At 35.6% G+C, this 13,562-nt stretch overlaps 2 protein-coding genes across 2 annotated transcripts in view; both read right to left on the reverse strand.

Annotated features, from left to right (window-relative positions):
- The window catches only part of SLC22A3 (solute carrier family 22 member 3), a 662,601-nt gene that overhangs the window by 258,263 nt on the left and 390,776 nt on the right, over positions 1-13,562 (reverse strand). The gene's annotated exons all lie outside the window — the stretch shown is intronic.
- MEP1A (meprin A subunit alpha) overlaps positions 1-13,562 on the reverse strand; it is a 61,880-nt gene that overhangs the window by 47,347 nt on the left and 971 nt on the right. The window contains 4 exon segments of the mRNA XM_049764733.1: positions 1,960-2,135; positions 5,563-5,680; positions 11,967-12,042; positions 12,555-12,595. Coding sequence (XP_049620690.1) covers positions 1,960-2,135; positions 5,563-5,680; positions 11,967-12,042; positions 12,555-12,595 — 411 coding nt within the window.

A 13,562-nucleotide genomic window follows, 5' to 3' on the forward strand; every position in this document is an offset into this window, starting at 1 on the left:
TAACTCTGCACTCATCAATTATTCCTGATAGGGCTCAGGGCACTATATGGGATACCAGAGATTGAACATAGGTCAGCCATGTACAAGGCAAACACCCTACACACTGTACTATCACTTTGGTCCTTTAGGCACTTACAACTCACTGAAAATGCATTCCTTTAAATTTCAATAATATCATCTGGTGAGATCACTTATCTTAGTTTTCAGTTATCAAGACTTTTAATCAGAAGGCTTTTCCAAATAAATGTTTTGAATAATTTTTAAAAATATACATTGTAATTATTGCTACTATGCTAGGTGTATATAGGTGGATGGGTGATCCATGACAATCATGTCATAGTCTTGCATTCAGAGAACTCAAAGCTCAAATGTAATAGACTTAAGAGAGTGATTTGTAAAAAAGAAATCTTTTATAAAGCTCTGGGATATAAGGTCATATAAAAAAAACTGCAAGATATACAGTCCTTCTTGCAACTACTCATCTCTTTTATTGGGGCCAGAGTGATAGCACAGAGGTAGGGCATTTGCCTTGCACATAGTCAACCCTGGACCATGTTCAATCCCCATCATCCCATATAGTCCCTGAGCCTGCCAGGAGTGATTTCTGAGCGTAAAGCGCAGGAGCCAGGAGAGCCACTAGGTGTGGCCCCCAAACAAAAACAAACAAACAAAACTTTTTCGTTGTAGCATGAAAACATTTATAGATACAGATAGGACTGCCTATGTGTTCATAATACATTATTTACAAAATCAGGTTGATGGCAATTCATGAGCTGTGGGTTGCAGACTCTTGAGAAATGCCAAAAGTTGAGTTTTCCCTGTTCAGGAGAAGCAAATTCTGAAAAAACACAATTTTAATTTTAGGAAGGGATATTTATTTAGAGAGGAAACTATATTGCCAGTAGATAGATGCAATAAGATTGTCATCAACCTAGGAGATGCAATAAAAGTCATACATTGCCCTGAGTAATAATCTTTGTAAGTTGCTCTGTTTTATGCTTTTATTGATTGATATCTTCTTTGAGAATAGTTCTCTAGTTAATACAGGTGATTTAGTTATATAAAATAATACCAGATAAAAATATAGATAAGAGACGAATAAACATAATGAGTAACTTGTATTCAAGTCAGGATTTGGCAAGCCTTCTAGCTCCCCAGGAGAATGTGTTAGTTTCTTTAAAAGTGGGGACCCCACCTGGCCTAAAATTATTTTAAAAAGCCCTCAACATTGTGTTCTATAATACTTCACATGTGAATTTCATTTCTGTATATGACCAGAAAGTTAAAACTATAGGGCTCAAGGCAAATACAAAATCTAATAGTGCTTGAGTCTCACAAGGGAGAAAGCAGTTCTTTGACCTTTGATCCTGCTCTGTTCTTTTCTCCTCTACACAGGTCCAGTTATAACAGAATTGCCATAAGAGACAGAACTTAAAGTTTGACTGTTAAGTCATCTCTCAGATACTTTCATAATACTCTCTATTACTTCCTTGGTCTTGGAGTCAAAAGAAAGTAATTACTTGGCCTGTAGCTTAAATCCTTCTAGTACATTAAATCCATAGTTTCCTCTACTCCTTGTCAGAATTCTATAATCACAGAAATAACAGAAAATGAATACTGGGAGAGACACCAACCTAATGCCCCATTTTTCTTTGCTATATATAAAAACATTAATCTTTACTTTAAATGAGCAAGTTCTATTAGAAATGTTTTGGGCCAGTTTTTTGAAATCCCTATAAGTAAAATTATTTAAGATTTTCTGTATTAGAACCAAATAACTTGAACCATCTTGTTCTGCCTCATAAATTGAGGAGGAGATAATGAAGGGTACCAAGACCAAACAGTTGTATAAACATTGAGTAGAAATAAAAAAAAAAAAAATAGATCAGACTAGAATTTTTCTTAGCAAGTGATCAAGGTAATAGTAAGTCCCATCCAACCTTCATGATTCATACTAACCTGGAAGAATTTCATCCCACCAGATGTTCACATAGTCATCCCTGTCAGATCTTGATTGTTCATGGTAAAATCCCAAAGCATGCAGGATCTCATGTTGGATGATGGCTTTATAGTCACAACGTGCACCAATGGAAAGATTCTGTCCTATATGTTGGTCACCTACCTCAGACCAGCACCTTCAAAAAGAGAAAAATCTCTTACAAAATGCTCAAGTGACTGTAATTCATAAGATTCCAGAATAAAAATTAAAATAAAGTTAAGCTTGAAACCTTAAATTAACAACAATATTCTCGTATACTGATGGTTAATGATATGGGACAGGTTTATAAAGGACTATTTTAGGGCCTATAAATTTGTACAGGAATCAAGGCTCTTTCCTGGCACACAACCAACCCTGGCTTGATCTCCAGAAACACAGATGGTTCAAAATACCACCAAGGGTTCAGAACAGAGCTGAGTACAGAGCTTATCACTGAGTTCAGAGCTAGGAGGTCAGGAAGAAGCCTGGACCTAGTCGCCCAACTTCTACACCACTGGGAACATTTGGAACAGGCAGGATAGCTCAAAATTATGCATATGGACACCTCTAAATATACTGGGTATTTCTGGTGGTCCCATGTAATGCAACTTAGACTTTACTGCAAGGCCTGAGTTCTACACTACATCTTAGGATCAGGTGCATATAACCAGGTCAAATATTGTCAGGAGAGCACAGAGATTGGTAAACACTAAAGGAGAGCCCCTCCACACTTTCCACTTAAAAAAATAAAGAGATTTTCTTAGAAAGGCTTTTAAAAAGACTATTTTTTAAAAACAGTAATATGTATTATATAATATAGATCATATATAAAGTAAATTAAGTAATACACTAGATTGAAATAATATAGATGAGCATTCTTTCTCACCTTCACACACACATAGGTCTTTCCAAAAATAAAAGTGACTATCAAAAAGTGGTATCAAAGTAATGCATTGTTAATGAGTAGTAGCTGAGAGTGTTTAAAATGTTCATCTTTATATTCTAATGGATTTTATTTTTTCTATTTCACCATATATAATGATTACTTATAATTTTATAATCATGAAAAAAGTACATTACATTCATCAAGGGACTTGAATAATAGTATAGCAAATAGGGCGTGCCTAGGCTCTAATTCTGCCTCATATGGTTCCCCAAAGTACACCTGAGTAATCTTGGAGAATAGAACCAGGAGAAAACTTTGAGCACCATTGGGTGTGGCCCAAACACACCTCCTCCCAGCCCCCAAATAAAAGCTGTGAAACAAGAACAGTTTCTTCGAATGAAAGTCCCCCTGTGATTTCAGAGCAATACAGAGCAGGCTGTCTAATTTTTGATGGTTTGGGGCAAAAAGTACCCATAACTTTTTTTAGAAAATGGTCAATTTAGGAAGTGCTAGCAGACATTTTAAATTTTTCATTGTGTAGCTTTATGAATTGTAGTTACAATTATTTTTTTAATTCACATAAATCCAAATTTCCACCTTCATTAATACATCCAAATTCCACACAGCATCTCCTATCTGTTTGAAGTTGCACAAAGTAGAAGTTCTATAAAAAGGACCTTTATTCTAACTAATGATCCCAAAAAGATTTTCTGATAGTTTTAATACCTCCCATGGACTGCAGGTTCCTCCGTGAGATAAACTTTCTAACAACTTCAAGTCATAAATTTCATAGTACAAACATTCATACTTTTTTAGTATACAATGATGTTTAGTAAATTTACTGAGTTGCATAAGCATCACCATGGTCAATTTGCCTCTCTGATGGTAGAATTTCACTATCAAATTAGATTTTACTCTAAAATACGTAGAAACAACATAACTTTGAAATTCCCTTTCTGAAAGGATTCAGTTAACCACCATCTTAAGATGAACCATGCTGGAAAGGGAGTGGTAGTTCTTTGGGTCAGTAACTTTCTTCTATCTCCTTATCCCTCTTCTCTTTCTTTAGTTTAAATGTAATATGATACCCCAGGGGCCAAGCAATCTCAGGAGCATTGAGTGGGGAAAAAAAATGGTCAGATCTAAATACCCAACTCAAAGTCAATAACAATAGAATGATGAGACCCAAGCTATAACAATCTAAACACAAAATGAACCTTATACACTGGTAGTCCTGGGTATAAGGGTGGAGTATGGAATGTATTTGGGGAACTATGGTAGAGAGAAGTAAACACTACTGGTGGACAAGGTCCTAATTCACTGTTACCAAATGTCTGAAATGAAACTGAGAAAGACTTGTAACTCTCAATGGTCTCAATTAAAAAAAAAAAAAAAAGAATCCCCAGCATTCAGGTTTTACAAAGAATATCCCTTAAAACCATCAATTACCTCTGGAGTGCAATAAAAACTGAAAAGAAGCCAAGAAATTTTTGCTAGGAAAAAATTTTTTGAAAAATAATCATACTGATTTTGTTTTATTCTTAAAATAAATAAAAAAATAATAAAAAGTGGTACAGAAGTGGATAGAAACATCAGTAAATTTTTTATCTTAAATTTTTAATTGAGGAGCCAGAGCGCTGGCACATGGAATAGGGCATTTGACTTTCACATACTAACGTAGGATGGACCACAGCTCAATCACCCTGCATCCCATATAGTCCCCCACACCAGACTTCTGAGGGCATATCCAGGAGTAACCCCTAAGCATCATCGGGTATGCCCCCCTCCAAAAAAGAAAAAGCAAAAATTATTTTCAGTGAATAAATGCTTTGAACTTTCTTGAAGCTCAGAAGTTGTTGAAAGATAAGCTGAAGAAATTTTTTTAAAAAGCCTCTATAATCTGTGGTCTTAACAAGACATCAGATAAATTTTCTTCCCTACACGTTAAAAGAAACTGTTCATGTATATTGGTTATATTCATTATTTGACCTCTAAGAACAGCAAACAAGAACTCATACATCTAGAGTGGTTCTTCTGAAAATATTTCCAGTCTCAATTTCTTTTAAACCTCAGCAAGACTATCTTGAATAATATGAATATCACTGAAAAATAGGTATTTTGACAGGTTATCAATTTATTAGAAATACATAAATATGAAAAGAAACTAAGTATTAGAATTGCTAAAGTAAGCTAAAAGTGGTAGTATTTAAAAATAGCATGATAAAAGAGGTTAAGTTGGTAAACCTAACTTTAAAATACTATAATTTGAAATATTGCCAAAACCTAGGAAAAGAATTGAGCTAAATCTTTTTTAAAACTTGGAGGTAGGGGCTGGAGAGATAGCACAGAAGTAAGGCATTTGCCTTGCAAGCAGATGGATGGTGGTTGGAATTCCAGCATCCCATATGGTCCCCAGAGCCTGCCAGAAGCGATTTCTGAGCACAGAGCCAAGAGTAACCCTGAGCACCTTCAGGTGTGACCCAAAAACAAAACAAAAACAAAAAACCTTAGAGGTAACCAAACAATTTATTATTTTACATCATAAGGTAAAGATGAAACGCAACTTTAAAATTCACAGAAAGATTTGATTTCATTTTTTAGTTTCTTTCCAATTTCTTATTTAGTCCTTAAGAGAGAGGTCACTTTATATATAAAATAAAAGATGCATGACTTTCACACTGAAAATTTTCATACAAACCCATCAAACTTCTGAAAGATGATGTATGAGCTTTCTCCTTCATATGGCTTGAAATCCACACAGGATCTGAGGCGGAACATTTCAAAGGCATAGAGAATAGCTCCTTTGGCATTCAGATCTGCAGAAATCAGTAAAAATATCCATAAAGATTACTTTGCTAGTGGATAACGTACTGAATAGTTTTAAAAGACTCATGCCATCACATAAAATCCAGAGATACTAAAAGATAATCTGGTAGTAGTCAGATTTCTTAGATAGTAAATAATTATTTGCAGATATAACCAAAAAGTGTATAATTTAAATACTAATGAAGGTGTAACTATATAATAAGAATACTCACCTGTGTACTTAACTAAAAAAAAAACACACAACATATTTTTCCCCTTTCTCTCTTTAAAGCAGAGATTGTGAGTACTCCTCAGTAAAATCATGTTGCAAAACAAAGAAGTGACTCTATGTCATTTGTGTCTTTTTTTGGGGGGTGGGGGGTTGGGCCACACCCGGTGACGCTCAGGGGTTACTCCTGGCTCAGAAGTCACTCCTGGCTTGGGGGACCATATGGAATGCCGGGGGATAGAACCATGGTCCGTCCTAGGCTAGCACTGTCAAGGAAGACACTTTACTTCTAGCGCCACCATGCCGGCCCCTCATTTGTGTCTTTTATAAGTATTGATTAACTATGCATTTCGCTTGGAGAGAATAATAAATGAATGGTATTCCTTATCCCTCTCTTACCACTCTTACTAGAGAAAGAAAAAAATGTAGAGACATTTCTGAATTATAAAGTCTGGTATTTTACCTTGCTTCCTACGGGGTTCTTGGGGAAAAGCAAGACTAGAAAGCCAAAACCATAGATATCCTTGAAAAGATTTTCCTAATGTAATCTGAAAACCAAAGCAGTAGCAATTTAGTGAAATATAGGCACAAGAACAGAGATATCCACCGGTAATCTTGTGGACAGATGACTTTTCTTTCATTGACTTGCACACACCTTGCATTGTGTAAGACAAATCTGAGATGGGGAAGAAAGATATTCCAGAGGAATAAAGATTATGTTGGTGTGTGTGTGTGTGTGTGTGTGTGTGTGTGTGTGTGTGTGTGTGTGTGTGTGTGTGTGTGTGTGTGTGTGTGGAGACAAATAGAGACAGAAACTAAAAGAAAATCAGAAAATTTCTCCCTGTAATTCATTGAAGGTAGATAGGGCTCAGATTAAAAATTGAGTTGACAAGGGCCAGATCGATTGCACAGCTGGTAGGTATTTGCCTTGCATGCTGCAGATCCGGGTTCTGTCCCCAGCATCCTATATGGTCCCTTCAGCTGCCAGCAGTAAACCCTGAGCACTGCTGGAAATGGCCCCAAAATTATATATGTATATATAATATAAACAAATATATTTATAATTATATAATATAAATAATTAGAACATAAATATTATATAATTATATTGTATAATCTATTGTATGATTATAATATTATGTAATATAAATATATACTAATTATAATATAAATAATTATAAAGAAATATATATTTAAATTTAAGTTGTTGAGAGGCAGTAGTTAACACAGTGATTAGGTTTGATTCTTGATACCACATATTCACTTAAGCATTGCAAGGTCCTCTGCCCCATGGAGGTGACTCAGGAATTCCCGGCAACAGGCAAATGGATGTTTGCTTCATTATTCTGTTGCTGTTGTTGTTGTTGTTGTTCATGCTTTTTGTTCAGGGATGGGAAGAAACACAGTATTTTTCAGGGCTTACTCTTGGCTCTATGTTCAGGAATTATTCCTGACAGTATTTGGGAAACCGTAGGTGGTACCAGGAATTGAACCTGGTTCGGTGATATGCAAAGCAAGTGCTGTCTTGCTGTGCTATCTTTCTGGCCCCAACAGTGTTTTGTTCAGATAATGATGTTGAAGGTAAAATAGGACTAATCCCCTCAAAATGTATGAGCATTTTAAATTTTGGGGAAAATTAGGTAAAGAAATTCTTTGAATGCACAAAAAAACTTACTAAAGCATGAAGAAAGTAAAAAATATATATATTGCATAAAGGAAGAAATATCATTGGTGAGAATTTACGTTTAAGGATCAGAGCAACAGGATCCTAAATGTCCATTGGATTAGGCATTTGCCTTGCACAAGGCAGACCAGTTTTCATTCCTCTCCAGGAATGATCCTTGAGCAGTCAGGAGTAAGTCCTGATCACCACTGACTGGGTTGATGTGGGCCAAACCAAAAAAAAAAAAATTCACATTTATCTAGATTATTTTTGGCATTAGGTTTTTCCTAATTCATAACAAAGAATGGAAAACTCAAACATAAATTTGAAATTGTATTTTCTCAGCATTATTAGAGTTTGGGATTGCTTGAATGGGTGGGAAACAAGGAAAGATGTTCTGGAAAGAAAAGTTAGGGAAATTTATGATTTATTTGGAAAGTAAAACTAGTGATTCAAAAATCTGTATAAAAATGCTCCTCCAATCTGTCTAACCCATGAATTTTTGAGTGAATGGGAGAAGATTTAGTGGAAAGCAGCAGGCGAATAGTCGATTGAATTTGATAGGTATCTTAGCTGCAGGTCATAAAAGGGAGAGAGAATTTCAAGATTGAATTATGTCAAGTATAAGGAATAGGAAAACTCTTAGGCACTCAATTGTAAACAGAGACTGTAAGTTATCAATAAAAACTATGCCGCAGCATTAAGAAATTTGCTTTGAACTAAGAGCAAAATCAAAACGAAACCTTCACAGATCCAGGATGAAAGCAATTAAAACCAATTAATAAAAATCAAATATAAAAATAGACACTATTGGGGCCAGAGAGATAGCACAGCAGTGTTTGCCTTGTAACCAGCCGATCCAGGACCTAAGGTGGTTGGTTCGAATCCCGGCATCCCATAAGGTCCCCCATGCCTGCCAAGAGCTATTTCTGAGTAGATAGCCAGGTGTAACCCCTGAGCACCGCCGGGTGTGGTCCAAAAAACAAAAAAACAAAAAAAAATTATATATATAGCATATGTTTTGAGGCCGGAGAGGTGGCGCTAGAGGTAGGGTGTCTGCCTTGCAAGCTCTGGCCAAGGAAGGACCGCGGTTCGATCCCCTGGTGTCCCATATGGTCCCTCTAAGCCAGGGGCAATTTCTGAGCGCTTTAGCCAGAAGTATCAAATGGGTGTGGTCCCCCCCACAAAAAAAAATAGATACTATTCAGAGGAAACTATAATGGAATTCAGAATAATTCAATATAATATTTACTTGTGTAAAATATAACTCAAGTGAAACTGTGAAGGAAAATATGATCCATAGTCAAAGTAATCAATATACTGTATTAACACAATAGTAATAGCAGCAAAATTTAAATTGTGCTTAAAATAGCAACAAGATCCAAGAATAATAGTTGTTTTTTAAGAATATGGAGAGCAACTGTGGAATAGACTACAGTTAGTGGCATACATAAATCAATGCTTTCCCAATTAAATTTAAAACAAGGCAAAATTGTTTATTCTCACTATTTTCATTGGCAGGTAACACTAGTGACTTGTGCTTCACTAGACATTGGATGGCATGTACCAAAGGCTTACATTTTAATGTCATATTGGGCAGACTATACCACTAAATATATAGAATATATCATTAAATTGGTTTGACTAATAGAAACACTGCCATATCCTTGGAAATGAACATATTGATTGATAATTCCCCAAATTTAATTTTATACTTTTGAAATAAAGTAAGATTTATTTTATAAAGTCACCAAATAAATGGTGAAAAATAACTCAATATCCACTGCAGAAACATGGGTAAATCAATTCCAATACATTATTACAAAATAATAATTAATAACTGACTCAATATAAAAATATTACCTGTTCAAAAAAGAAGCTAAATATAAAGTAGTATAAACTATGGGATTCTATTGATCATTAAATTGGTTGTACATGAGCTGCTTTACCGAGGAAAAGTGAAGTTGGAACATGGCATTTGGGGAATTATATAGAAATTATATGGAAACTAACCTACAGGAACTCTACGTTGTGTCGGAAGTGTATGTTTCCTAAACTTACGCATTTATCTAAAGCCACAAGCTTGTACACTGATCTGTGCTTTTCATTCTATGTAAGTGTAGTTTTGATAAAGTGTGTACAGAGTTATTACAATATTTATAACAAAATTATGTATAAAAACCTAAATTAGTATGTAATTTTGCAGTGATACTAGAACATTATTTTTCACTCCCAAGGTGATTTTTGTGAGTTGCTATTTGAGCACCATCACTATATCTTTACTACTGCCATCTTATATCAGGTCACCTAACTTCAAACCTACTGTATTAGTCTGTCAGCTACCTTGCAGTACAGACAGATTATACTACTTAAGATATGGCTTACAAACTTACAGCATCAACATAACCTAGGGGGCATTTAGATGGGCAAAAACCAAATATCACACATTACTTATTTAGCATTTTGACAAGATTATCAGATGACCTAGAATATGTAAATCTACAAAGTACTGAATTATTATACTTCACAGAGGCATAAGCATGGTAAAATAAAGTATCAGGCAAAGATGCCATGGTGTCATGTGATAGAGATTTAGTTATTATGTTTGCATCTTGGAAGGACACAAATAGAATAAGTGAGACAAGGAAAAAGAAAAATATGCCCTCTACTCTTTATCTTCTTTATGTTGGTTTGTTCTTATTTGGGGGCTATTTTTCTGTTTTCAGGGCTTACTCCTGGCTTTGTGCTCTGGGATCACATCTAGCTTTGTGCTCAAGGTTATTCTTGGCAGGACTTGGGAGACCATATAGGGTGTCAGAAAACAAATTGAGGTCAGCCTTATCCTCTGTATTGTCTCCACCAACATCTTCTCAACTGTTGATGTTTTTTTATTAAATGTTCCTATAAATAATGGATGCTCTATAAATGCCTAAGTGAGTTGACAGATGTTGGGAAGAAAGAAACTATTGCATTTCGGAAAAGTAACTGAGACAATAGTGGTTACTTGACTGATACATAATTTTTCACCAGAAAATGGACTGGGGATAGCAATGAGAATAGTGATGAAAAACATCACAACATAATCTAGATTTCCTGAGAGTAGGATCCCTGCATGACTTAATAATCTTGTTCTAATTTCTGCTCTGTAATCTTCTTTCTCTTTGGAGGACGCCTGACAAACATTGGGTCATTGTGGCTGTCTATTCTCAGTGTAAGGCCAACCAGTGCCCACATGTGAGTTCCAATATCTATTTATTTCTACCAATTATTTCTAATTATGATCAAATTACAATTTTGCAGCCCACTATCTTGAGAGGATAAAAGTAGGAATTATTTATGTCAAGGGATAAGACTATAAACTGGTGAAACATAGATTTCTACTTCTCAAAAACTAGACATGTTTTAGGCTGGAGAGACAATATAATGGATAGGATGCTACCTTGTAGTCAGCCAACCTAAGAGCCTCATATGGTTCTGAGTACCATCAGGAATGACCCCTGAGCAGAAAGCCAGGAGTAGGTCCTGAGTATAGCCAGATATGATCCCCAAAGATAGAAAACCAAGAAAAGTTATGTGTTTTTAGTAACAAGGGAAAATGTTGTAATATTCTGAAAATAGTATCATCATACTATATTTATATTCACTGAAAGAAAACTACCTAAAGATCATGTAGAAGTAAAGGCTGATGTTTTGAGATTACAAACTTTGGTTAAATCTCTGGCACTATATAGTCCCCTGAAACAATACCCTAGAAACTCCCACGATGAAGGTCATATACTCATGATCCACTAAGACATCACTGTAGAAATAATTTGAGCCACAAGATCAAGGCCTGACTTAAAATAACTGGCCCTATCAGCCAATAAATACAAGCAGGGCTCCTGAACACTACTTGGGATCCCTCCCACACACACATAAACAAAAAAGAGAAACTGAGTTAAAGTGTGAATTTTTCATATGGCTACAATGCCACATTTTAGCATGCTTTTATTCTTGGTGATCCTTGTTTAATCAACATGATAATATATACTTCATTTTAAAAACTAATGTTGGGCCGGAGAGATAGCATGGAGGTAAGGCATTTGCCTTTCATGCAGAAAGGACCGTGGTTCGATTCCCGTCATTGCACATGGTCCCCTGTGCCTGCCAGGGGCGATTTCTGAGTCTAGAGCTAGGAGTAACCCCTGAGCACTGCCAGGTGTGACCCAGCCACCCCCCCAAAAAAATAAAAACTAATGTTATTTAATACTTTGTACTGGTTTAGTAGTACTTGTTTCTTTATCACATATGATTATGAATTACCAGGACTTACAAGTTTTCTTAAACACTGATATATTCTCCAAACTAATAAATTGAAGGAAGAAAAGAAAAACCCAATGCCCTAATTAAGAACAAGAAATATTACCCAGATTGTCAGCCAAAATGTAAGGAATGGGGAACTTCCACCTGGTGCTGGGATCTCTCAGGCCATTTTTGGATTTCTGTGAAAACAAAGATAATGGTGGCTGAGGAGGTTATTTCTTAAGGTCTCCTTAAATCTTCCTTCACCCACTCACAACTCAATCTGTTACTCAAATCAAACAGTTTAGTAGTATTGTTCCTCGATTACAAAAGTAACAGAAGTTCATCATAGAACATGGAAAACTCAGAGAAAATAGAAATAAAATAAAGAAATTATAAAATTCCCCCAACCTGAGACAATTGCTTTAAACAAATTGCCATCTCTCTTATTCTTGACTTTATTAGGAAAATTTGGATGGCTATGCAGAATAGTTATTATAGGTTAGTGTTTAGTAATTTTCTCATCTGTTTCTGTCATCACAACCAGAGTAGAAATGTATGCAGATACAGATTATAGATTCGTTGTTTTTTTTTTTAATATCTCCCAAAGTACTCAATTCAGAGAAGCTCATAGACCAAAGCCTTAGCATCCCATAACATAGCCAACCAACTAGATCTTGGAAGAATGATGGTGCTGTTAGCAAATACTCACTTGCTGGAGTATGTCACCTTGAAAGAGGTCCAAGCCAGCAGCTGAATGTGAATGAGAAAATATAAGTATATATTTAACTGTTCATCACTAAAAGACTTTTAGTAATGCAATCAACATTTTAACTTTAACTATTATTCTGTGTATGGTGAAATGAAACAAATTATCTCAAATTGAGCAGATGTAAGAATTTTTAACTATAGCATGTCAAATCCTCATTTTGAAAGTTTTAACATTTTAGTTTTTTTTTCTTTTCTTTTTGTTTTGTTTTTGACTGCACACAGCAATGCTCAGGCATTACTCCTGGCTCTTCATTCAGGAATCACTCCTTGTGATGCTCAGGACTATATTCGATGCCGAGGAATAAACCTGGGTCACATTCAAGACAAGTACCCTACCCACTGTACTGTCTGATCCCTGTTTTCTGAAAGTTTCTTTTTTCTTTTTTTTTTTTGGGGGGGGGCACACCCGTTTGATGCTCAGGGGTTACTTCTGGCTATGCGCTCAGAAATCGCCCCTGGCTTGGGGGGACCATATGGGACGCCGGGGGATCGAACCGCGATCCATCCTACACTAGCGCTTGCAAGGCAGACACCTTACCTCTAGCGCCACCTTCCCAGCCCCTTCTGAAAGTTTCTTAAACAAAAAGTCTTGGTCAAGAATCTTAGTCTTAGAGATGAGTTATAATGTATATTTTCAAAGCTTTCATACTTCAGGAGAAAGTCCTGAGATAGGCAGTGATGTACTAGGTAATCAATGATTGAAAATTAGCACTCTTGATTTTCAATCCTTGATCTTTTTCTTCTATTGTACCACCCCAAAGACTGGTCCTAAGTAAATTGATTGATTTTTCTTTTTATAATTAAAATTTAGTATACACTAAACAAGTTCATGGAACACTTACTATAGATGATGTTTGGATAAATAGGCAACTGAATATAAATATTCTCTAAACCATGAAGTGTTCATGATCAAGACTACCTCCATTTCTCCTGAATTCTAATCTATGTT

Source organism: Suncus etruscus, chromosome 18 (genome assembly GCF_024139225.1).
Source record: "Suncus etruscus isolate mSunEtr1 chromosome 18, mSunEtr1.pri.cur, whole genome shotgun sequence".
NCBI lineage: Eukaryota > Metazoa > Chordata > Mammalia > Eulipotyphla > Soricidae > Suncus > Suncus etruscus.